Source organism: Schistocerca serialis, unplaced genomic scaffold, assembly GCF_023864345.2.
Source record: "Schistocerca serialis cubense isolate TAMUIC-IGC-003099 unplaced genomic scaffold, iqSchSeri2.2 HiC_scaffold_1343, whole genome shotgun sequence".
NCBI classification, from domain to species: Eukaryota; Metazoa; Arthropoda; class Insecta; order Orthoptera; family Acrididae; genus Schistocerca; species Schistocerca serialis.
In genome coordinates, this window is record NW_026047562.1 from 3,476,444 (window position 1) to 3,503,959 (window position 27,516).

The following is a 27,516-nucleotide window of genomic DNA, read 5'->3' on the forward strand; positions in this document are numbered from 1 at the left end:
GCTAGCACTTGGATGGGCCACTGTCAGGGTCTGCCGAGTTCTGTTGGCCAGTGGGCTGCACTCAGCCCCTGTGAGGACAACTGAGGAGCTGCTTGACTGAGAAGTAGCGGCTCCGGTCACCAAAACTGACAACAGTTTGGAGGGTAGTGTGCTCACCACATGCCCATCAGTACCTGCATCCAGCAATGCCTGTGAGCTGAACATGACACGGTGGCCGGTCGGAACGGTTGGGCTTTCAGGGCGTGTTCGGGCGGAGTTTTTTTGTGTTCGTCTTCTGCAGGTAAAACATCCAGACCATTAAAATTTTATTGAAAAACAATTTCTTGGAATAGTCCAATTCGTAAGAAATCACCCTTCATTGTGTTCATACAATACATTTTTTATTATAATATGTGTAATAATGTTATTACATGCATTATAATAAAAATGTATTGTATGAACACAATGTGTTCGCTTTTCTACATCTATGAAAAAAGGTCATGTGCAGGGGTGTCATGGAAGTTTGAAACGTAAGTTGGTTTGCCACAGTGTCGGAAAGATCGACAAACGTGGCTCTAAGATATAGTAAATCTAACTACTCCTTTTCAGCACTTGTCATTTTTGTTTCGTTGTCGATATCTGCAGAAGAAGAGAATTCTAAGCTACTAGTTTTCTTTTAAGGAGATCAGTAACACGAGATTTGAATTTCGGTTCTCGGTGTTGACAAGGAAGTTTTCTCAGTCCAAAGGTAAGAATAATTCACCAGTCAGTAGGAGAGCGTAGACAGTTGCGATGGTGACCAGTCGTCATGGAGCATTCACAATTTGTCACGAAAGAAAAAGCAAAATAATGAAATAAAGATTAAGAAGATACAAACGCACAATATCGACTACTACAACACGAGTGAGCGCGGCAAAATAGGTTAACTTACGATGATAGCAGACGATGATACTGTCGACATTTCCTTCCCGGGAAACCGTGACCTGCCGTGACGTGACGTGACGTGACGGTCTGTTGACGGCTTGTCTGAATGCCGCCATTTGAAATGCATTGTGGAACGTTTTGACTTGACATGACGGGACTTGATGGCCAGGGTGAACTGGTCTTAAAACGAGTTATCACGAGATCACGTGACAATTTCAGCTTAATGCTGACAACACGCACAGCACGCAGTCCTCACTCCAGAGGTTTTTCTGCTCTATGGCTTTGACCGAAGTCATATCTGAGTCAGAGACGTTACTTAGAGGCGACATCTGAACGCAGTGGGGTTTATTCCTAACCAAAGAATGTATCACAGAAAATAAAGGTTATACACATACATACAATAAAATTCCATTGCAGCTCACGTGATTATTTACATAGCCACAAATTATGTCGCAAAGAAATTGGGATAACAGAAAAGAAAGTAACAAGATAAAAAACATACATGCGTTAAATGAATTATTACCACAGTTTATGCGAGCAAGTGAAAGAACCATGGATGGCCTTTAAAGTCCACTACAATATCATTCGAGTAAAGTTGTAATCTTCATCTAGATCTATACGGATACTTTACAAATCACAGTTACATGCTTGGCAAAGGGTTTATCGAACCACCTTCACAATAATTCTCTATTATTCCGATCTCTAACAGCGCGCGAGAAAGACGAACACCTATATCTTTCCGAGTGAGTTCTTATTTCCTTCTTTTATTACGATGATCGTTTCTCCCTATGGAGGTCGGCGCCAACAAAATATTTTCGCATTCGGAGGGGAAAGTTGGTGATCGTAATTTCGTGAGGAGTTTCTGGCACAAACAAAAACGCCTCATGGAATATAAAGTATTCATACAACTTACAAGAATGCAGCGTGAGTGACACTCTCTCCCCTATTTCTCGATAATACAAAATGTGCTGCTCTTCTTTGAACATTTTCGATGAACTCCGTCAGTCCTATGTGCTAGGGATCCCACACCACGCAGAAATTCTCCAAAAGAGGACGGACAAGCGTAGTGTAGGCAGTCTCTCTAGTAGATCTGTTGCATTTTATAAGTGTTGAGCCAGAAAAATGCTGTCTTTCGTTCACCTTCCCCCACAACATTTCCTATGTGTTCTTTCCATTTTATGTTGTTCGTAATTGTGATTCCTTCGTATTTAGATCAATTTACGGCCTTTAGATATGAATGATTTATCGTCTAACTAAAGTTTAACAGATTCCTTTCGGCACTCATGTGGATGAACTCACACTTTTCAATATTTAGGATCAACTGCCAACTTTCGCACCATACAGATATCTTTTCTAAATCGTTTCGCATTTTTTTTTATATCTTCGGATGACTTTACTAGATGGTAAATGACACCATCGCCTGCAACCAACCTAAGACAGCTGCACAGACTGTCTCGTAAATCGTTTATATAGATAAGGAACAGCAACACCTTGGGAAACGCTGGAAATGACATCTGTTTCACTCGATGACTTACTGTCAGTTACTACGAAGTGTCAACACTGGGACAGAAATCTTTGCAAAAAGCATTGCAACTACCGAGAAATAGTTCACTGCTAAGAAACACAACTTCTCTCTCCTGGCCCTGTGTTTCTCATGGAATATAAAGTATTCATACAACTTACAAGAATGCAGCCGACATCTTTCACAATTTCATGTATTTCAAAACGTAAACGCCCAATCTCTTTGAAGGCACAAATGCCGGAATATCGGTGGCTGTCTAGCACATCACCCAACTCCGTTACCGTTTGTTGTTTGAATCAGTCCCCTAAATTACCTAATTACTGAAAACTATTTGAAGGCAGCATGTATGGTCCTATCTTAGATTGGTGTAAACTGCACCATAATCAAATTACTGCCATATAAGCTGTGCAGTTAGAATGTATCTTCAGTTGCGATCTCACACTGAATTTACTTCTGTATGTCGGGCACACAAATACTTTTTGAGCTCATTTACAACGTCACGTTGGTAACAGTACTTACACCACATCATGCCCACATTATCTGCAGTCATCTTACTAGTTTATGTTTAAAAGGAGGGAATTGAAGAAAAACCTAAAATCATTCCTTTCCCACACACCTGCCGTGGAGTCGTACAAAACAAACTACCATCTCTCATGGGATTATACATAACTGTGCACGAGGGTAAATCAATTATTATCCGCAATTTAGTTATAATTTTGTTTATTTTGGTAGTACTGTCGTTTTACGTTGATGACGCATGGTTTGTTTATTTGTTGTTATTTCTTTGCAATTTTCAAGCTGCTGGCTTAGTTTCGTTATCGTTGCAGTGCTGTTAATCACGGCTGCTCCGCTGTCTATTTGCACCAAAGAAGAGCAACGTTCAGTGATCCATTTTCTGTGGTCGGAAGGCGTATCAGGGGCCGAAATTCATCGAAGATTTTCGGTACAGTACGGGAACAGTTTTTGCTACAACGGAGTGTCTACCAATGGACTGAAAAATTCCGAAATGGTCGCACAAATGTTACGCACGACGAAGGAGCCAGACGCCCATTCGCCGCCACAAATGAAGAAACCATTGAGCGTTCACGTGAAATGATTCTCTTAGACAGACAATTAACTATTGACGAAGTGGCACATTGTCAGCAAATTAGTCACGGTTCTGCCTATGAAATCATCCACAACAGACTTGGGTTTCATAAAGTGTGTGTAAGATGGGTCCCAAAACAACTCACATAGTTGCGTAAACAAACGCGCTTGGACATCTGCAAAAAACATTTGGATCGCTATGGTAACGAAACGGACAACTTCTTAGACAGGATCATTACTGGTGACGAAACATTACGAGCCAGAGAGTAAACGGCAGAGTATGGAATGGAAACATCCAAATTCCCCGTGCAAGAAAAAGCTCAAGACCCAACCGTCCAGAGGAAAACTGCTGCTTATGGTTTTTTGGGACGCACAAGGTCCAGTACTGGAACATTATGGGGAAAGGGGCACAACAGTTAACAGTGTTCGCTACAATGAGATGCTTACTGCCCGGCTAAAGCCTGCAATTCGAAGAAAACGCCAAGGATTGCTGTTAAAAGGTGTGGTGTTGTTGCACGACAATGACCGTCCACATACTGCTGCGCACAGTGCTGAAACGCTCGAGGAACTCAAATTTGAAGTACTTGATCATCCTCCATATAGTCCAGATCTTGCCCCTTCTGACGATCACTTGTTTGGTCCACTCAAACAGGCATTAAGGGGCCCTCGATTTGCCTCGGAAGAAGCAGTGAAAGAAGCGGCGCATTCCTGGCTCGCAGCTCAATCGAGAACCTTCTTTTATGGGGGCATCAGGAAGCTGGTGCAACGATGGACCAAGTGCGTTGAAACAGAAGGAGACTATTTCGAAAAATGATGTTCTTGTAAGTTTCGTATTTGATTACAATGAAACTTTATAAGTACTTTGTGAATAATAATTGACCTACCCTCGTGTAATCGCGCGAGACATGCAGCCATCAGTGGAAATATACGGCACTTTCCAAAGAACACCTTTACGTCTCCGTAGGCGTTTTGGAAGCAGACCACACTTTGAACATTCTTTCCCCTCTGTGCCGTGACAGAATGAGACTTGGCACCCCCGTGCGTGGAGGTATGGCTGAAGTGCCAGACTATATTCTGAACAAGAACTTCCGTGGCCCTCGTGACGGTGTTAAGAGTTGGAAGCAAAAATGGTTCAAATGGCTCTGACCACTATGGGACTTAAATTCTGAGGACATCAGTCCCCTGGAACTTAGAACTACTTAAACCTAACTAACCTAAGGACATCACACACATCCATGGCCGAGGCAGGAGACGAACCTGCGACCGTAGCGGTCGCGCGGTTCCAGACTGTAGCGCCTAGAACCGCTCGGTTCTCCCGCCGACACCATTTCCTCCATTTTAGTTTATAAATACCTAGAAGAAACTAATGTTACTTAATAACGTTCAGTGGCCACTAGAAAATTTGTCTCACGTGGCTTAAAACACACAAGTCAAATATGGCACATTAGGATCACAACGATGAAGTCACGGTCTGCTGTTCACCAGCCAATCGCAGCAGAGGTGGCTGGCTGATAGTCACCAATGACCGCTAAAAGTAAGTGACAAACTAAAATCAACACCACACACACACACACACACACACACACACACACACACACGCACGCACACACACATTCTGAACAAGAACTTCCGTGCTAGCGCACCTAGCAGCGAAAAAGCCAGCCGTGAGATTAACGTTAGCTTTTAATTATTTTTCTACTTAATTAACGAAATTGTTACTCTATTGTTGCATCCAAGCATTAGTAAATTAGCCAGGTACGTGAATGATGGTGAAATAACTTCAAAACAGCCGAATGTCATTGATTCTGTGACGTAAGTTACAATTTACTCGTGAAGCAATAATTTGTATAACTGCAGCTTGCTCCTCTTAAAGGAAGACAACGAAAACACATGTTTGAAGCAGATATCTCTCTTGCTCTCTGTTCTTGTTTTGATGGACAGTCTCTTTGAGACGTAACAACTTTATATGGAGTCTAACGATTCACAGACTCTTACACCGCATTTGATTTTCTAATACACGAATATTTCTTTCAATGTAATTGTTTTTGCTTCAAGAGCAAATATGTCGTAAGATTCTTGCCGTTTGTGGCAGAGATGTAACAACAATTGGGGAACTGATGTGATCCATGTTGGAAAAAGTTTTATACTTTTTGATGTCTTCTTATCACATTTGTGTGTTTTTCATTTCATCGAAAGTTGTGGTGTCTCATTTGGTACCTTACGTAATGCAGATATTGCATTCCATACAAGTTCAAAAAATACAGTTGAAGAAGAATGGGTAGCTTTGAGGGATGAAGTAGTGAAGGCAGCAGAGGATCAAGTAGGTAAAAAGACGAGGGCTAGTAGAAATCCTTGGGTAACAAAAGAAATATTGAATTTAATTGATGAAAGGAGAAAATATAAAAATGCAGTAAGTGAAACAGGCAAAAAGGAATACAAACGTCTGAAAAATGAGATCGACAGGAAGTACAAAATGGCTAAGCAGGGATGGCTAAAGGACAAACGTAAGGATGTAGAGCCTTATCTCACGAGGGGTAAGATAGATACTGCCTACAGGAAAATTAAATAGACCTTTGGAGAAAAGAGAACCACTTGTATAAATATCAAGAAGTCAGGTGGAGACCCAATTCAAGCAAAGAAGGGAAAGCAGAAAGGCGGAAGGAGTATATAGAGGGTCTATACAAGGGCGATGTACTTGATGGCAATATTATGGAAATGGAAGAGGATGAAGATGAATATGAAATGGGAGATACGATATTGCGTGAAGCGTTTGACAGAGCACTGAAAGACCTGAGTCGAAACAAGGCCCCCGGAGTAGACAACATTCCATTGGAACTACTGACGGCCTTGGGAGAGCCAGTCCTGACAAAAATCTACCATCTGGTGAGCAAGATGTATGAAACAGGCGAAATACCCTCAGACTTCAAGAAGAATATAATAATTCCAATCCCAAAGAAAACAGGTGTTGACAGATGTGAAAATTACCGAACTATGAGTTTAATAAGTCACAGCTGCAAAATACTAACACGAATTCTTTACAGACGAATGGAAAAACTAGTAGAAGCCAACCTCGGGGAAGATCAGTTTGGATTCCGTAGAAACACTGGAACACGTGAGGCAATACTGACCTTACGATTTATCTTAGAAGAAAGATTAAGGAAAGGCAAACCTACGTTTCTAGCATTTGTAGACTTAGAGAAAGCTTTTGACAATGTTGACTGGAATACTCTCTTTCAAATTCTAAAGGTGGCAGGGGTAAAATACAGGGAGCGAAAGGCTATTTACAATTTGTACAGAAAAAATGGTTCAAATTGCTCTGAGCACTATGGGACTTAACATCTTAGGTCATCAGTCCCCTAGAACTTAGAACTACTTAAACCTATCTAACCTAATGACATCACACAACACCCAGCCATCACGAGGCAGAGAAAATCCCTGACCCCGCCGGGAATCGAACCCGGGAACCCTGGCGTGGGAAGCGAGAACGCTACCGCACGACCACGAGATGCGGGCTTTGTACAGAAACCAGATGGCAGTTATAAGAGTCGAGGGGAATCAAAGGCAAGCAGCGGTTGGGAAGGGAGTGAGACAGGGTTGTAGCCTCTCCCCGATGTTATTCAATCTGTATATTGAGCAAGCAGCAAAGGAAACAAAAGAAAAATCGGAGTAGGTATTAAAGTGTATGGAGAAGAAATAAAAACTTTAAGGTTCGCCGATGACATTGTAATTCTGTCAGAGACAGCAAAGAACTTGGAAGAATACTCTCTTTCAAATTCTAAATGTGGCAGTGTCTTGAAAGGAGGATATAAGATGAACATCAACAGAAGCAAAACGAGGATAATGGAATGTAGTCGAATTAACTCAGGTGATGCTGAGGGAATTAGATTAGGAAATGAGACACTTAAAGTAGTAAAGGAGTTTTGCTATTTGGGGAGCAAAATAACTGATGATGGTCGACGTAGAGAGGCTATAAAATGGCAAGGAAAGCGTTTCTGAAGAAGAGGAATTTGTTAACATTGAGTATAGATTTAAGTGTCAGGAAGTCGTTTCTGAAAGTATTTGTATGGAGTGTAGCCATGTATCGAAGTGAAACGTGGGCGATAAATAGTTTGGACAAGAAGAGAATAGAAGCTTTCGAAATGTGGTGCTACAGAAGAATGCTGAAGATTAGATGGGTAGATCTCATAACTAATGAGGAGGTATTGAATAGAATTGGGGAGAAGAGTAGTTTGTGGCACAACTTGACTAGAAGAATAGACCGGTTGGTAGGACATGTTCTGAGGCATCAAGGGATCACCAATTTAGTATTGGAGGGCAGCGTGGAGGTTATGAATCGTAGAGGGAGACCAAGAGATGAATACACCAAGCAGATTCAGAAGGATGTAGGCTGCAGTACTCGCTGGGAGATGAAGCAGCTTGCACAGGATAGAGTAGCATGGAGAGCTGCATCAAACCAGTCTCAGGACTGAAGACCACAATAACAACAACAAGTTTCCCACGTTCCACGTTCATTCATCCGACTGGAGGTGTTGTGAACAAAACCTCACGTCGCCGAGTAAATGTACGACGTCTTTCTGGCGAAGGTCAAGTCATGTCTTCTGCTGTTTACTAGCCATTCTTCTTTTCCTTGTAAGAAAACGACATCCTTCATTAAATATCTGTTACTTACAAGAGATTCGTGGGTAAAACGTCCCGAAATGTAGCACTTCATCGCTGTCACGGTCCTTAGGAAATTAAAAAAAAAAAAGAGGTGTAATGTTTTAGTTACTGCAGAATTTTACAGCATTACAGACGTTCCCTGTTGAAAAACTGTGCTACAAATGAATATAAATGATGCTATTCGCATTCCTCGTATATCGCATTCAGAACTATAGCTTATTGTCCGCTTTGAGCGCTGCCGTCAGAGGTGTATAGAGAGCGGGAAGGAGTGTCGGCAGTGTGTGTGTCGGACTGTGGTGACATCCACCACGAGGGGGGAGAGGCGGGGGCCGCCCCCTGCACGCGAATGAGGCGCTTCTGTCTCCAGCTCTGCCTCTCTCCCTCCCTCCCCCCGCTTTCCCCGTCACTGTCCATCTGCCTGTCTAGGTATCTGAAGGACGCAGCATGGTATCTCGGAAGGAGACTTACCAACAGGTGTGGGAGTAGCTTGAGACACGCCTCAGGGATGTGTGTTGCATGCACTGCTGTCCACGTCGTATGCTACTGACCTTGGAGGCAATGTTAAGAGTCAGGCCACAGTTCGTGCAGACGATACATTGTCTATAATGAAGGAGTGTCTGAAAGAAGCTGTACAATTTTTTTATTCATATCTTCACATGATTTCAAAGTAAAGCAGGATTTGACAAATTGCTTTAAGTGGGCAGAAATGTAAAATCGTGTGAAACTGGTTCGACGAACACCCTGCCATCCACTTCAGTCTGTTTTGCAGAGAAGTTAAGTACAAAATTGTGCACTTAAAAACTCGCAGAAACGTCGTATTCCGTGGTTGTTGTAATATTAGTGAGTCACTTTTGGAATCAGTCAACTCATACAAAGACCTGGGTGTGGCACACTGAGGTGATATAAAATGGAAGTATCACATAGTCTCAGTTGTAGGTAAACTAGATGGCAGAGTGGACGAGATCACTGGATGAATGCGGTGAGTCTACAAGGGAGACAGCTCACGAAACACTCGTGTGGTCCATCCTAGACTACCGCGCGAGTGTGTGCGACCCATTACAACAAGAACTAACAGGGAATATTGAACGCGTACAGAGAAGGGTAGTGCGAATAGGCAAAGTAGTGTTTGCGTGAAAGCCTGCTTACAGGAAATTCCAGAGCCAGCAGTGGGTGAGCAGGCCTCAGCCGGCGTGGGGACGTGTGCCCAAGTTCTGCGAGGGGCTCTCCCACACCCTCCCCCCCAACCTCTCAGCCCCTCCACCAACACAGCTCACCTATCTCCGTGACGTTCAAAAGAATTCTAACTTCCGTCATTAACGCAGTACCAGTGCATCAGCAGACTGTTACCGCAGGGGACCTACTGTCGCTGTAGGAAAATAGTTAATTGGAGAAGAAATCTTAATAGTTATGGTTATTAAAAAATGTTAATAATAAGACTGCTACGGGAATGCTTCCAATTCAATGAAATTCAAAACCAGGTAAGGTTCACAAATTTTGCTTCAATGTTTTCATCACTCGACTGTGCTGTGTGTTCACAAGAAATTAACTGAGTTGTAGGTTATAAACACAGAGGGTATACACAAAACATCTTTTCCTCGCTATTTGAAGAGCAAATTCATGAATAGTATCTTCAGAACTCAGTTTTGGAACCACGCCGTGTTCTATTGACAACATGGCCGACATGCTGCTTCGGAAATAATTCTTGACGAGCTCTGAACGTGGAAAGCTTGTTTCAGCGGAGGCGACAGTTCCTGGCACGGCTGGCAAAATACTGTGGGCGATGTAAATCCCGTGAAGCGGGTTTGCAGAATCATTCGAGTATTTCAGTATTAACGTAGGAGTTTTCACGTCATAGGGCGCCATTTCTCTGAGCACATTAATTTCTGTCAAGAGAGCTGAAGCAACAATGTCTTTCGAACATTCACAATTTATGTTTACACTTAGCTCTTTCTCATGGTTTGTAGACAGCATTTTCAATTCTTCGTCCTGTATGTATTTTAAACTGTCTAAAGAAAACAAAAAGTCGAGTACTCCGGAATATTTAGCCATTTGGCGAAACCTCTCTTTCAAACTTTTTAACACTGTCTCAACGACAGGGTAGAGAAAATCGATCCTATATGTCTCCTCTGACGGTTGACCTCTGCAAACCATGTCCTCACCGTCATAATCAAATTGCTTCGCCTTCTTGCCAGTTCTCCTTTCTCCAAATTTTGGTCAAGTCTGCGAAGTTTCAGTTATCTCTTTCGCTGTTAACTGCACATTAACGAAAACTCCTTCGCGGAAATTCTCAATAAACGTAATTAGACTTTCGAGACATTTAGTTGCTACTTTCACGTCGACGTTTGCTGCTTGAACTGCCTTAATTGCTGCGCTAATGGCAAAGAGAAGACCGTACTATACGACAACGCCTACAATAAACTCGGAGCTTTTCAAATCGTCCACAGCAAGCGAGTGAGCTCCGCTCTTTGTTTTCGCTTCAACAGCGCCGTCGCTCACCTCAGGAAGGGCGCCTCTGACTTCTCTCGTCTGGCACTTTAACAGCTTTGACACTCTACACCCTACTTTGACATCGACTATCTGAAAGATTCTTCACTGTTAAAGTTGGCGCCCTGCGCAATACGATTTCCCATCTCTGAGTGGATGCACTGAAAATAATGTATATTCTTTAAATTACACCAGTATATGTGACTGCTTTTGCAGTAGATTTCGCCGCATCTAATAACACAAGACTGTGGCTGTCACATGGCGTATAAAATGCTCTTGGTTTGCACCTTGACATTCTGGCTTGAACACCACTTCGATAACCTTTTATAATCGATAACGTTGGCTGCTGCAATCATGAATATCGAGTCCTAGTTTATCTAGTTCCGACAAAACGGTTCCAGTCAAACTTTCTCCTGTTGTTGAAGTGACGTTCAGAAAGTCGAGGAAGTGTTCTTCTACAGTCCTTGCGTCTTCTGATAAATTTACAGACCTAAGAATCAATGTCATTTGTTCCTTGTGGCATGTATCAGGAGTACAATCAAGCATGTCAGAAAAATATTTACTTTCGATTATAGAATTAACAATGCTGTTTTTTACTTTGTTGGGAAGCAAATTTATGAGTTCATTTTGAATGTTTTTTCCAAGAAAATGGTCATGACTTACTTGAGCCTTTACCCAACTCTAATGTTCCTACAAAACAGGGTGAAATTCTGCTGTCATTTCGATCAAACCAAAAAAACTAACATTATTTTCTTGATAGAGCTTGACACTGCCTCCTTTAAGGCTATATTACGTTGAACTAGGTATCTGATGGTGAGTATAATTCAGTTTAGAATCTGACGCTAATGTTCCTTCTCTCTTTCCAGTAGTTCAAAGTATGATCAATACCACTTTGTTGTTTCAAATTACCTCGCATTCTGTCCACTTTCTTGTACTGTTTATGTTGTTAAATTATTGTTCATGCTCTTGAATCCGATTTTCTAAATGAACCCAGCCACGGAGTCCATCGCCTGATATCTTGTTTGAAGTAGAGATGGGCAAACAGAAACACATAACTGTTTCGAAAGAAATGAAACAGTACAATGTAATGTTTCGATACGCTGTTTCGAAACAGTGAAACAGTTTGTGTTTTGTAATCTAATAAACCTACACATTTTATCATCTTGAATGTCTACTGTATAAGTATGTCCATATAAACACAAATGAGGTGCGAGAGCGCTAATCATATCGCAGGAAGTATGTAACTATCACTTGGGCGGCTTGGCAGTTTCGTGTTTCCTGCAGCAAATGCGCTGCTTTCGTGTCGTGTGACTTTCATGCTTTTCAAATGGCTGAGGGCAGCCATAGCTGAAGATACAAGAACCACCACGAACGGAACTGGAGGTGGGAGCAAACTGCAGAAACAACGGATATGCTACTGGGATTCCCACATTCCTTTAGTATGGGTAATATACCCATCCTGCTAATTTCCATGCACACAAAGGGAATCATTGTGGGTAATAGGCACAGTGACTATAGACTCACAAATAACGCCCCCTCATACGACCAGGAGAGTCAAGAGTGATGTCGGAGCTGTGATAGAGCTTACTTTGGTTTAACCATGACGTATCTGTCATCTAATAACTATCCGAACGTTCTGTGGGGCAAAGATGCTATACAAACACGTCCACGCCAAAAGGAGATATAAATATATATTTGTGCAAAAGTTCCATAACACACGTTCTGGAAATGGAGGCAACGAGTTTCATTCCTAAACTGCTCAACCTGGAAATACCTGGGTACACCATAGCTTGCAACATTCGGATAAAATGGCGACATGATTTATGATTGTATTATGCAGCATTGTTTACCACGGAGGTGGGCGCTGAATCTTTTTCTTAAGAAAGAAGACACAGATATCAATCTGTTAAAAGGAGAGTTAAACTTACTAATGAATTTAGACTCTTACAGTGGTTCAGAACGGTTCAAATGGCTCTGAGCACTATGGGACTTAACATCGGAGGTCATCAGTCCAATAGAACCTAGAACTACTTAAACCTAACTAACCTAAGGACGTCACACACATCCATACCCGAGGCAGGATTAGAACCTGCGACCGTAGCAGGCGCGCGGTTCCAGATTGAAGCGCCTAGAACCGCTCAGTCAAGGCCGCCTGTAAAGTTTAATCGTGCCTACCCTGAGACATTCACCGAGGAAACCGATTTCTGCATTACATGTACATTGCTTCTGATGAGGTGTCACGGATCTGAGGAACCTGAGATAAGGAGGAAGAAAATTTTTCTCAGAGGTGCCACGACCTTGGATTTAAATAGAAGTCCTGTAACTTTAGGGCTGAAAGACGTTTGTTGCTTCGCCAATTTTTTTGCTATGACATAAATAAACCATCTTTTGACTGAGAACGATAACATTTTTAGAAGGTGAAAGCAGTCTATCGTAGCACCGCGCTGGTAGTTACAAACCTTAGGTGATCACGAAGCAGTACGGGCCCTTGTCATTTGAAGGAAACTGGTGACGTTGCAATCGATTTAGGGTGTACAACACTTTTATCAGCTGTTGTTTCACACAGGTATGCATGCGCCTCGTGCAAGTGTTGAGGGTGCAGTGTGAGGGCTGCTCAGTGGTACTGTGTTTCAGGACCACCCACCATGTCGGCAGTTACGGAGGTTCAGAACACCACAACCGAGGCCCTGGCCGCCCTGCTAGACGGGGGTGACGGCGCCCTGGTGACGCTGGTGGCGGGCGAGACGAGGGTGGCGGCTCACAGGGCCGTGTTGGCGGCCGCGAGCCCCGTGTTCGCAGCGATGTTCGCGCACGACATGCTGGAGGCCAGCTGCGGCCAGGTGAGCATCGACGACGTGGAGGGCCCGGTGCTGAGGCTCCTGGTGGCCTACACGTATACCCTGCAGGCCCCCCAGCTGCCCGACACGGCCGCCCAGCTGCTCTCGGCGGCCGACAAATACGGCTTGTCGGCCCTGAAGGCTGCCTGCGAGCGGCAGCTGATCTCGCAGTTGGCCGTCGAGACCGCAGCGGCGACGGCCGTCACGGCAGTGAGGCACTCGTGCCCGGACGCCACCAGGGCTGCCGTCGCCTTCATAAAGGACCACCCGCAGGTGATGGCCACGCGGGGCTGGGCGGACGCTGTGCTCGAGTACCCGCAAGAAGTCAACGAAGTCATCCGTCTGCTCGGTGAGCCACCAGCAGAAGCCAGGTAAGCACGATTCCCTTTTTGCCAGTGCTAGTGTGAATCAGACGTCGTCCTTGCTTTGTTCGTCATGGGTTTCTTTGCTGCCTACGTTGCGTAACACCTTAACTTAATCTAATTACTGATCATCATTCACGATGCTAAGTCTCTCGCTGTTTTCACTTCTTCTGCTTCTTATCAATTTCGCCTTTCTTTGATTTACTCTGATTCCATATTCTGTACTCATTAGACTGTTCATTCCATTCAGCAAACCCTGTAATTCTTCTTCACTGTCACTGAGGGAATCAGTCATCAACAAATCTTATATCATTTCACCCTGAATTTTAATTCCACTCTTCAATCTTTCCTTTATTTCCGTCATCGCTTCTTCGGTATATAGATTGAACAGTAGAGGCGAAAGATTACATCCCTGTCTGACACCCTTTTTAACCCGAATACTTCGCTCTTGGTCTTCCACTGTTATTTTACCTTCTTGTCTCTTGTACATATTGCAAATTACTCTTTTCCTCTGCCTTACCCGTATTTTTCTCAGAATTTCAAACATCTTCCAACATTTGAGATTGCCGAACGCTTTCGCCAGGACCACAAATCCTATGAACGTTAGGAACGTCAATTTTCTTTTCCGTTCTCCTGTGTATTGTCCTTCTTAGCAACTGGGATGCTTGAGCTGTTAAGCTGATTGTGCGATAATTCTCACACTTCTCTGCTCTTGCAGTCTTCCAAATCGTGCAGATTATATTTCTCTCAAAGTCAGATTGTATGTTGCCAGACTCATACATTCTACACAACAGTGAGAATAGACCTTTTGCCACCTCTCCCAATGATTTTAGAACTTCTGATTGAATGTTGTCTATACCTTTTGCCTTCTTTGATCTTAAATTTTCCAAAGCGCTTTCAAAATCTGATTCTAATCACCAATATTTTCCATACCGACTCCTGCTTGTTCTTCTGTCACGCCATCAGACAAGTTGTTCCAATCAGAGAGGCCTTCAGTGTACTCTTTCCAACTATCCGATCTCGCCTCTGTATTTAACACTGGAATTCCCATTGTGCGCTTCATGTTACCACGCTTGCTTTTAATTCCGTGGAAGATTGCTTTGAATTTTCTATATGCTGCGTCAGTCTTCCCAAGAATCATTTCTTCTTTGATTTCTTCACATTTTTCGTGCAGCCATTTCACGTTAGCTTCTCTGCACTTCCTATTAATTTCATCCTTAAGTGACATACTTCTCAATTACTGAATTTTCCTGAATATTTTTGAACTTCTGTCTTTGATTGATCAACTGAAGGATTTCTTATGTTTCCCATGGTTTCTTCGCAGTTAGCTTCTTTGTACCTACGTTTTTATTTCCAACTATTGAGCTGTTAATTATCGCAGTATCTGTAGCCTCAGAGAACATAAATCTCATCTCTTCTTTCCTTAGTACTACTGTATTCCACTTCTTTGTACATCGATTGCTCCTGACGAGTCTCGTAAAATTCAGCCTACTCTTCATCATTGCTAAATTGTTATGAGTCTAAATCTACTCCTGGGTATGCTTTACAGTCCAGTATCTGATTTCAAAATCTGACTTTAAACCTCCCATGTTTCGGTCCTTTCTCAAGTATACCCCCTTGTCTCAAGATTCTTGAATAGACTATACCAGCTATTACTAGGATAAATTTACTATTGAACTTAACTAGCCTTACTTCTCTCCTATTCCTATTATCAAGTACATATTCTCGTGTAACCGTTTCTTCTACTCCTTCGCCTACGGTTGCGTTTCAGTCCCTCCATGACTATCACATATGTACCGAATTACCTGTTCAATATCCTCATACTTTCTCTCTCTTCACCTTCAACTTGCGACGTCATCATGTATACCTGAACTATGCATGTTGTTGGTTTGCTTTCGATTCTCACGAGAACATCTATACTCATCCGTTCACAGTATCTCACTTTCTGCCCTGCCTTTCTATTGATACTGAATCCTACTCTTATCTCCTGCTGTTGCTACTACCCTATTCTCATATGACCAGAAATCCTTTCCTTTACTTTTCTTTCCTTTACGCGTCACTGACACCCACTACAGCTAGATACGTCCTCAGCATTTCCCTTTTCTTATTTTCTAGCTTCTCAACCACATACAAATTCCTTACTTTCCACATGACGACACGTAGAACGTTATCCTTTTGCTGATTACTCAACTTTTTTCCCATGGTCACCTCCCCCTTGTGCCTCCTCGCCTGGAGGTTTGAATGGGGGACTAGTCTTGCCAATGGAGAGTCTGTACAGCACAGACTCAATGAATCACATGCCTCATTGACGGACGTTATGAATCTTTAAGCAGTGGTTTACATTGCCTTCTGTGTCCTCATGTTGTTGATCATTGCCAATTCTTCCTCATTTAGGACCAGTTTCAGGCCTCAATGGAAAGAGAGTGCCGTGAACCTCTGTCGGCCCCTCCGCCCTCTTTGGAAAGGCTGTTGGCTGAAAGAGGGTGACACCTGATGCTAGAAGTCTTCAGACACCAATGCTGATTATTCGTATTCAAAATTCAAGTGATGGTGAGGTTCAAACCTGGGACTGAGGACTTTCCTGATTACTGAAAAAGACGCTACCCCTGGGTGACTGGCCCCAAAGAGCAGGGTGTGACTCCCTGAGATATCCAGTCAAGCAGGAGCTATGAGCACTGGGGCTACTCATGCACACTGGGGGCAAACAAGAAGAGAATACTCCAGCCAGCACAGTAACATTGTCACACTCAAGGCTGTGCCTTACAATCACATTTCCTTCTCGTCTCTGTTCAGCTATCGCCCCGAATTTTTTCCGTGCATTCCCTTTTACAAAGCAGACAGGAAATCTCTGCCCCCCCTGTCGTGTTTGAAGTTCCCTATGGCGTTACCAGAGGTCGTCCACGGAATCCTATGAGGTTTTCCGCTACTGGGATACAGCAGATTATATTCGCTGTCCACCTACAGGTGTACGACATATCTCCCACAACGTCAGTATTGATGTGACGTTTTCATCCAGCTATCATTTGTTGCCTCTGTCTCTCGGATACATATGCTCCATACAAGTCTATTTTGTTTCCTTTCGAATTTAAAAAAAAAATCCATATTAAATAGACTACAGGTTACTTCACAAGTTGTAAACATTGTCCATCAGATAAAATTGCATACACTGTGTAACCCATATTTTTTCTTTTAATGGTGGCCTCTACTGCAAACTGCTCAACACGAAAATTGTTGTTTAAGAAACACATCACCACTGCTGTCTTTTCAATGAATCGAATTGTGGAGACAGTACATGCATATATACAGTTCTATTTGCTTTACTCAAATGCAGATTTTGAATATACTCTCGATAACTTTTATAGCATAGCTCTTGTAATTCTTGTCCATCTTCGTCATTCCCTCGGGCTTCACATCAAACAGCGCCCGCATATCCATGACCATATAGTTTCAACAGTAAGTTGATACCCCAACTTATCAGTTTGTTTCTCTATCGCTGGATCTCTCTCTCTCTCTCTCTCTCTCTTCCTCCTGTGATATAATTCAGCAACCATATATCAGTTTTCAAATTACCTCACAACCAAAAGTAGCAGCCAGTTGACTTTAACTGCTTCTAAATTCTGTCTGATAGTTGTTCTGTCAGGGCAGCAAAATTGTTGGCCCTTATGTTTGGAATTTGGTTTGTGCTTCATTTTGAACAATTTGTTGTTTTGCATCTTAAGCTACGCCAGTGGGGAATATAGCAGAAGTAGTGCAGAAAAAGACCAGTTAATTGGTGGTACAGTCACGTTAAGTGAGGGGCTGGTGTTGTTGGCACTGAGTGTTCTGTTGCCCCGGTGGACAGTCCCTCAGCTGTATCGCCTGCAGTGAGCCCCTGTGTGAACACGCCCACCCACACAGTGTTTCTCTGTGCAGCTCGCCGACCGCCACAGGGGGCGGGTCCACCCCCAACTCTGACTGTCAACCCCACAGTGGCCACAGCCGGTCTCCTGCTGCAGCTGCGCCTCCCACGTCAGCCCGACACACCCCTCCACCTGATGACGCAGCCGTCTCTCGCTTCCGGTGAGTTGTGTTGCCACACGTGCCCAAGTCTTACCCCCACAGTACTGCTTATTTTGGCATTAACCAGCCGATATAGTAAATAAAATAAAAAACAGATTCCTTCAGTTTTTGGATAGAGGTTACAGTTGCCATTAAACATTACTCCTTTCTCACTTTTTTGGCTATGATATTTTGAAGATTGAGCACATATGCAGAACATTTCTCGTTCTCTGCATTTGCAGTGAGAATTACGTTCAGTTCAGAGTCACTCAACTGTAGTTACGTAGGAAGTGTCCCATTCAAATCATACCCATTCCCAAAGATTCTTTTTATATTGATGTGTTGAATCTAGATTTTGTTTTTAGTGACGATTGTGTGTCTTACAAATTGATTCTGAATTAAATGCGTGTGGAAACAGGATTTTTCACACAATTGCACTCAACAAAACGTATGTGAATGGTTGTAGATATAAGCTGTTGAAGACACTGAGTAAGAAATGGCGAAAATGAGGTAAACAGAAATACAAGTAATAATGACAAAAAGTTAATATTTAGTACAGTAATGAGGATACAGATTGTTTTGGGTATGTCTTAAAATGTAATTCGAATATTCCTTAAATGGTTCCCTGGTCAGTTACATCTATAGTGACTATTGGAAATCTGTGCCGCACTGTAACAGGAACCCAGGTTTGCTGCTTATTGCAGGCAGTCTCCGTGACCAGTCGGCTGCCTGAGCACACCTCCACTTCTGACTCAGTGTCTCATCGACACTTGCACTAGAGTTTATCCCGGGGGACTTGTGGGAAGAGTAGCAAAAGGGAAATCGAATCGGTGGATGTTACCGTACTGCAGAGGATGTACACGAGAACCTCTGGCGGGAGTGTTTGCAAACCATGGGTAAAAAACATGATCCACAATGGTAATTCCATCTACGCCAACAAACGCACTCAGCTGGTCTAATGGTTGAGGTATCTGCTCTCGAGAAGTGAGAAATGCAGTGGGTGTGGCTGAGTGGAGATGCGTACAGCACTGTATGGCTCGTCACTCGTAAACAAACTCCTGCAACTGATGATGGAGGTCACCAGGTGTGATGAGTAGTGGTTTTCATTCACCGAGGAGACGTTTTGCATAATTCCATGGTATAGTTAACTTTTATTTTTAGAAATGAGCAACCGACGTGGGCAAAGATAGTTGGTCCTAATGAAAATATATATATATATATATATATATATATATATATATAGTTTCCACAATGATGGTGGTGCCACTACAGCGGAGTTACTAAATAGAGTTTTCCTTAATTCCTTCACGAAAAAAGGCAAAGTAACTATTCAAGAATGCGAAACCAGAACAGCTGTTAGCGTGAGTGACATAAAAGTATATATTTTAGGTGTTGTGAAGCAACTCAAATCACTTAAGAAAGGCAACTCTTCTGGTCCAGATGGAATACGAATCAGGTTCCTTTCAGAGTATGCAGACACAATAGTGCCTTTCTTAGCAATCATATACAACCGTTCACTTGGCGAATGGTCTGTTCCTAAAGACTGGAAAGTAGCAAAGGTCACACCAATACTCAAGAAAGGAAATAGGAGTAACCTATTGAATTACAGACGCATACTACTGACCTCAATTTGCAGTAGGATTTTGGAGAATATACTGTACTCGAACATTATGACTCACCTTGAAGAAAATGACTTATCGATACATAACCAACACGGATTCAGAAAATATCGTTCTTGTGCAACACAGCTAGCTATTTATGCCCATGAAGTAAGGAGTGCTGTCGACAAGGGATCTAAGATCGATTCCATATTCCTAGATTTCCAGAAGGGTTTGATACCATTTCTAACAAGAGACTATTACATGGTGTATACGACCCGGAAGATCTGGGAAAGACCTAGGAATTTTTTCATCTGCAGGAAAACCAGGAAAAACGGGAATTTTCTAGAATCCCGGGAGTTTTCCATTGATTTAGTTTTCAGTTAATTTTTTGTCATTTTGACTGGTAATAACTGATACTCTAACAAAGGACATTACTGTATACCGCTACTGCAGAATAATACTGCAGCAACAAAATATGAACGAGGGAATGAAATATAAATTCCAAAGGAAATGCTTCATATATAAAGAAAAAACACACAGCGCTCATACAAGTGTCTGCCAACAGCAAAATGTGTGAAAGGCTGTAGGAAGACAATGCAGTGCTTAGTAACAACAAAGTACCTCCGATGAGCGTTAAGTCTCAACTGTTCACATCAGATTCATTTAAGCAGTTACGAGCGGAACCACGCGCATGCGCAGTTGAGTCGTGTCTGAGTAGTACCTTCTCCCGCTTCTGGAAACAGGAATGTCGCTGTTGGTTCTGTACGCAGCAAACCGGAGTATCTGAACCAGGCGCCAATTTCTGTGGCGAGGGGGGGAAATTCGTATTGTTGAGGAAATATCATAGATCCAGGGTTGATGCGCAGATCAGGTTGACTTGTAGTGGGGAGGGGGGGTGATCTGTGTTCACATTTAGTGACTTTGCTGTTTCCTCTTTGTTCACTGCTGTCATGTCAAATGAAAGAGAGTGGTTTCTGTGGCTGGGAGATATCAAGTGAATTAAAATACATTCACACAATTACGGAAGATTAAAATATGTCATTAGTTCCAGATTTTAATACAATTTCCACCTATCTGACAGTCAAGCATTAATTATCTTGCAGAACAATGAAGTTACTTTTGTCGCTTTGCTGAAGTAATTCGGCTTTTATTGATCTTTTCCGCTGAGGCAGCCAGTTTGTTTGAAACAAAGTGTTCAATTCCACACTATTGGCTAGTTTCAACTGTTCGCTGCATTTCAAGGGCACGTTTTCATCTTCTACAGGGTGTATACGACCCGGGACAACCGAGAGATCTGGGAAAAACCCGGGAACTTTTTCATCCGGGAGAAAACCAGGAAAAACCCGGGAATTTTTTAGAATTCTGGGAATTTTTCATTGTTTTAGTTTTCAGTTAAATTTCTGTAATTTTGACTGGCAAGAACCGTTAGAACAAATGATATTACTGTATCCCGTAACTGCAGAATAATACTGCAACAATGAAACTTAACGAGAGAAAAAAAACCAAAATAACTTAAAATGCAAAGGAAATGCGCCATATACGACGACGACACAGAGTCCTCATGCAAGCGTCTGCCAACAGCAAAACGTGTCAACAGCTTTGGGAAGGCTGTGCAATACTTCATAACAACAAATTCCCTCCGATGACCGTGAAGTCACAATTGTTTACATTACATTCGTGTTAGCAGTTACGAGCGAGCTCATGCGCATGCGCAGTTGAGTCGCGTTTGAGAAGCAGATTCTCCCGCTTCTGGCTACAGGAATGTGGCTCTCCGCTGTGCAAGCAGTCGCAGCAAGCAGCTAGATGGTACCGGGAAAAGGGGGCGCCAAATTCATATTCTCAAGGAAAAAAACTTGTTTCACAAAGCGCCTAGCATCCAGCGCATGTTGATCTATCAATCATTTATATGATTTTGAAATGCATCCTTGTTGGTTTCTGAACACATTTTAAGTTCATTTCTGAATGAATCGTAAGTTGATTTTTGAATGTGTGCGTAGTGTACGTGATGTCTCTGTCAGGAGAATCCTAATCGCATCTAGAAAATAATCTTTCTGCAGACAAAAGGGGATGGGGCCGTACGAGCTGAGCGGAGTAAAGCTGAACGGATAAATGCCAGTCGCTGTCTGATTATGTGGTTGATTGGGTTTTCGGATGATCGGCTTTCTTATAATTCATAGGGAAATCCATAGATTCAGTCTACGAGAATGGAAATAAACGACTGGAGGAATAACAAGTGGGTAAGATTACGTATTATCTTCTCGTTGTATCCAAGAAAATGAAATTTTGACAGAAACTTTCTGCCCAGATTGCTACACTAGTAAGGACCAGTTGTACAGCCCCTGGCTAGCAGCCGCTTAAGTTCTGATTCGGAAGTAACGCAGAAAACGTTTTGTACGATATTGTAACAACGCCTAATGGCAGAACAATCGTGGGGTAACTAAACCGGTGATTCTGGCAGTGTTACTGAAGTTAATCGGCGAACAAATTTTGACAGTAGCAGGAATGTCCACAGAATTGGTGATGACAAGATTGTTAGAACGAGGAAGCAGAATAAACGGGGACATCACACAAATTATGGAAGGACGAGACTATTCCTAATTTATATAAGAATTTCGTAATACTACTTTCCGATCTCATGCTTGAGAAACTGGTGCGTATGAATGAAATGTGAAACTATTTCCTAACATAAAGCTTTTTGCTTGTTGTAGGCCTAATAGGCATTTGATATATGTACTTACTGAATTATATTCTATCGTGTATTAAAAATGACTATCTGTGCCAATACAGTCTCGCTAATTTGGTGTGTAAGTGTGTGTGTGTGTGTGTGTGTGTGTGTGTGTGTGTGTGTGTTATAAAATTTGCTACAATATTAGAAAGGCCTGTTTTGTTTTATTTAGCATACATCGACAAAATAGACGTAATCAGATCCAGAAACCACACCAGTCTTGGGTATTATTTGTATTAACAGCTTTTTCAGTATTAGGTAACGAAATTTCGAATTTTCATGCAGCAAAAAGTTTGACCAACTTTGGTGAGGTAATAGATTCTTGTGCAGAAAGCAAAAGCACGCCATTTAAAGCTGTAGCAAGATTAGAGAGAAAAAATGCTAGGAGGTAAGTATTGAAATGTGTACTTTCTTGCTTGTCTCTTGTCTATATTGGTTTTATGCATCCTATATTTCACTTTTGTCACGCAAAACAGGAAGTTATTAGCTATTAGGCAATAAAGAGTCCAAATTTTCTGTAGAGTTCTTGTTCTCCCAATTACAAATATTCCCATCCGCTATTAATGGCGAGTTTTTTTAAAAATAAAGAGGGGCAGGCTGTCAAACTGGCTGACTGGGAGCAGGAGAGGCACCACAGGACATTTCTATTTCCACAGTCCTGAATATAGTTTGATGTCATCGCTTACAAAATATACCCGTTTCAATTCCACAGAGTGAAATACAGTGACGTGCGATAGGAGAATGCTGTACGAAGAGGCGTGGCACTGCGCTTCGGCACACTTCAGACCATATAACATGTCTTATATTTTCTCGAACACGTATGTTTTTGTTCCAAATTTTTCAGAATGATGTGTTTTACAAGATGCCCTAGGGTACGTTCGAAAATTCGATTTTTTTGGTGTTGACCGGTTCGCAAATATCGTAGATGCGAGGCTGATGCGCAGAGAAGTCTGAACTACAGTGGGCAGTCACCACGTGGCCCGTGTTGACGTTCAGTGGTTTTCCTGTTTCTCCTTCGTTTACTCTCGCGTCACATGAAAGCAAAACGGGTATCTTTGGCCGGGAGGTATCAAGTGAATTAAAATATATTCACATAATTACCGAAGGCTGATATACATTATTAGTTTCAGATTTTAATTTGTTTCCACGTTTCTGACAGTCAAGCATCAATCGCCTTGCAGAACAATGAAGTTATTTTTGTCTCTTTGCTAAAGAAATTTGGCTTTCATTAACCTTTTCCGCAGAGGCATCCAATGTATTTGAAACGAAATGTTTAATTTCACAGTACTGGCTAGTTTCAACTGTTCGCTGCATTTCAAGTGCAAGTTTTCATCTTCTAGCACGAACGGCATTATGCCATACTAATGAACCAAACGTGAGATACTGCAGTACTGGTACTCCCAGAAAATTTACATCTGAATCTGGACATACGAATGTGCGCTTTAAGTTGCAGTTTAAATGTGCACATTTTAGTATGGTTCACGAAATTCTGATCTCTTGGAGTACCCTGTGACGTCTTACTGCTTTTACAACGTAATGTAAGATCTTTTAATGTGTTCCACGTATGTACATACGGGCTTCCTACGTCATGTTAGCTGCGCAAGCTCGGGGCGCCTCTTACCTGGCGCTCTCCGGCAGCTGCTGGAACGAACCTGTTTCCAGCAGGTCGTGGAAAAATATTGCGAATGTTGGTTTGAAAAGCATTAATTTCAAAGTAAATATCTTTTAACGTAAGTTGGACTATGCGCGAGGATGTACCATGAAATTCTTAAATCAGAGTGTTTGACTCCATCTAAAAATCAACTCTTTGATGACAAGCCATGTAGAAGAATTTCGAACCCTGGAGATCAGACATTTATGTCATTATTAAAAATTTTACTGCCACATTTGTGTGATGTGTCTTAAAGTGTAACACGCGCAAAAAATCAACATTATCTCGAAAGATTAGCTTCTCTTGCAGCTTATTAACCTTAGTGACCAATATTATATGTGGAAGCTTTGCTTTTCTTGTAGCAACACTATGTATATTAATGTAAGCCATTAACTCGTGTGTTACCGCTGCTTAACAGGGATGTTGCTATTGGCTGACTACATTCTACGCCCATGTCCAAAACCATAACCATTCAAAGGATTGATAAGTTTTGCACTTCCGAGGGAAAATATACTGTCACTTAAGACGGAAAAAGTGTTTTCACGCGGGAGAAAGTGTATTTTTAAGCGGGAAATCCGGGAAAAATCCGGGAATTTTTTTCCTTGTCCACGTATACATCCAGTATTAATCAAATTTGATACGTATGAAGTATCGTCTCTGTTGTGTGACTGGATTCTTGATTTCCTTGCAGAGATGTCACAGTTCATACTGATAGACGGCAAATCATCGAGTAGAATAGAAGTCGTATACGACGTTCCGCAAGGTAGTGTCATAGGCCCTCTGCTGTTCCTGATTTACATAAATGATCTAGGTGATAATCTGAGCTGCCCCCTTAGATTGTTTGCAGATGACGCTGTAATTTACCGTCTAGTAAAATCATCAGACGATCAATTCCAATTACAAAATGATCTAGAGAGAATTTCTGTATGATGCGGGAAGTGTCAGTTTGCACCAAACAAAGAAAAGTGGGAGGTCATCGACATGGGTACTAAGAGGAATCCGCTAAATTTTGGGTATACGATAAATCGCACAAATTTAAGGGCTGTCAATTCGACTTAATACCTAGGGATTACAATTACGAGCAACTTAAATTGGAATGACCACATAGATAATGTTGTGGGAAAGGCGAAACAAAGACTGCGCTTTGTTGGCAGAAACTCGGAAGATGCAACAAACCTACCAAAGAGAGCCTACATTACACTTGTACGTCCTCTGCTGGAATATTGCTGCACGGTGTGGGATCCTTACCAGGTACGATTGGCGGAGGACAGCGAAAAAGTGCAAAGAAGGGAAGTTTGTTTTGTGTTATCGCGCAATATGGGTGAGAGTCACTGATATGATACGCGAGTTGGTGTGGCAGTCAATGAAACAGACGGTTTTCTTTGCGACGAGATCTGTTTACGAAATTTCAATTGCCAGCTTTCTCTTCCGATGGCAAATATGTTCTTGACATCCACCTATGTAGGACGAAATGATCAACATAATAATAAAATAAGAGAAATCAGAGCTCCAATGGAAAGATTGAGGTGTTCCTTTTTCCTACGCGCCATTTGAGAGCGGAATGGTAGAGAAATAGTATGAAACAGGTTCATTGAACCCTCTGCCAGGCACTTCAGTGTGAATTGCAGAGTAACCATGTAGATGTAGATGTTGATTCCCTCCTGTATAGAGATTAAAGTACTTCCTGCTTTGATTGACCAAGATAATCAGCTGCAGATATCGACTTTGGAATCCAGTGAACATTCAAAACCCTCCTGCACCTCAGGCAGGCAACAGAAGCACACCCATTTCGACTGGCAGTCATGGAAGACACAAAGAATTAGTATTGAAATTATATCAGAAGCAGGCAACAAACAGAAATTATTCAATTTTCGTGCATACAAATCATGCGGGTAATAGCACGTAATTTGGCACAGGAAGTACATACCTACAAGTAAAAAAATTTTAAAAACGCTCAATATAAGATGATACAAACCTATATGTGCTACATGCACACTCAAAACATCATGGATAGTGTCGAATTGTATACTTAGTCTCCAGGATAATAGTATTAATTATGCAGCACATGCTGATATCAAAATCAGTATGCTCCGTAGAGAATGTGAAACAAAGCAGAAAAAAATAGAACGCCAGGATGAGATGCAAAACTTGGAAAGGTAAGAAGTGGGGAAATGTTTGGGATGCAAACAGAACAGGTTATGTTACAACGAAAAAAGTGAGAAACTTAGTGTTAGAGAAGGAAGCAATGGACTTACAGCACACACAATAACAAACTAGGTCAATGAAAAACAGAGAATAAAGTTTTTGGGGATGAATCGGTAGCTTTCAGAGAAGGTAGAAAAAGATCAAATAGGTAAAAAACAGGGCCAAATAGAAATCCTTGGTCAATGCAATAGATACTGAGTTCAACTGTTACAAGAAGAAACTACAAAAATTCAGCAAATAAAGCACGCAAAAGGAAATAGGAATGTTTAACAAATTATTGACAAGTGGAAAATGGATAAGGAGGACTGTGTAGAATGTGTGTGTGTGTGTGTGTGTGTGTGTGTGTGTGTGTGTGTGTGTGTGTCTCAGGGAGAGTCGACCTGGTGCCCTTGTTGTATTTGAAATATGTCGACCGACTTATTGTGTACGAAGCAGTGACTTTTATGTTTTTTGTCGTACGTCAGGAAATTTCCATGTTACTGGTCTGAATCACTTACCTGTCTGGTGAGGAAATTGTATTTCAGTACTCACAGATGCGTTTAGTTTCTAGTGTTTTCTTCCTAAGTGACAGAAGGAATTGGTATCCAGAGAAGGTGTTTTAGGGGTGTGTTTGAATGTAGATGAAGGATTGGGTGGCAACTGCATGCCGAGGTGAAAGGAGGCTGTTCTGTGGAGTGAACTATGAGGGAATGTGCCAAATGTATTTGTTACGGGATGGAGTGCACCTATTTTTAATGGGAGATGGCTGAAGTTTTTGATTATGGGCTAGTGCTGTGGATCTGTCTGTAATACGCTGGTTAACCCGTATCGCAGAAGCGAGATTTCTAGATTTGTGACTTGTCGCTCGGAAGAAGTGTATTCCGAATTGTTTGCAGTTTTGCGGCTGTGACAGTGTGTGTGTGTCGATAGTAGAGAGTAAGTGTGTCGATGTTTTGTGCAGGAGCCTTTCTGATGCAGAGCGAGGCAGGAGGCTGAGAGAGGTGGCTGAGGAGGGGGCGGTGGAGGAGATGCGGGCGTTGCATGCGGCCTTGTCGGAGATGTGGGCGAGGGACGAAGACGGGTTCACCGCCCTGCACAGGGCTGCAGACAGCGGCGACGCGGCTGTGGTGCGGCTGCTGCTCTCTGCGGCGTCCGACCCCAACGCCAGGACTCAGTGGGGGCTGACGCCGCTGCACTTGGTGGCACTGAATGGCCACACAGAAGCGGCGGCTGCGTTGCTGCAGGCCGGAGCCGACAGGGGGGTGAGGACTGATAGTGGGAGGACCCCCCTGGACTTCGCCCGGCAGCGAAACCGGCAGCAGCTCGTCGAGATGCTAAGAGAGCATTAATACGTGCCAGTAGTACTCATTGTATAGGATATTAAAATAAAAAATTGAAAAAAAAAATCGCTTTCTCTATTCATTTCTACCTTTTGCAGTCCACACAATTACTCCAGTAACACCA

At 42.4% G+C, this 27,516-nt stretch overlaps 2 protein-coding genes across 2 annotated transcripts in view; one reads left to right on the top strand and one right to left on the bottom strand.

Annotated features, from left to right (window-relative positions):
- Positions 1-27,516, bottom strand: part of LOC126439769 (ankyrin-1-like) — a 434,210-nt gene that overhangs the window by 175,486 nt on the left and 231,208 nt on the right. The gene's annotated exons all lie outside the window — the stretch shown is intronic.
- LOC126439760 (ankyrin-1-like) lies at positions 12,975-27,403 on the top strand. The gene is made up of 3 exons (XM_050090585.1): positions 12,975-13,862; positions 17,766-17,912; positions 27,014-27,403. Exons 1-3 carry the CDS (start codon positions 13,300-13,302, stop codon positions 27,399-27,401), a joined length of 1,098 nt encoding a protein of 365 aa, XP_049946542.1. The 5' UTR covers positions 12,975-13,299; the 3' UTR covers positions 27,402-27,403.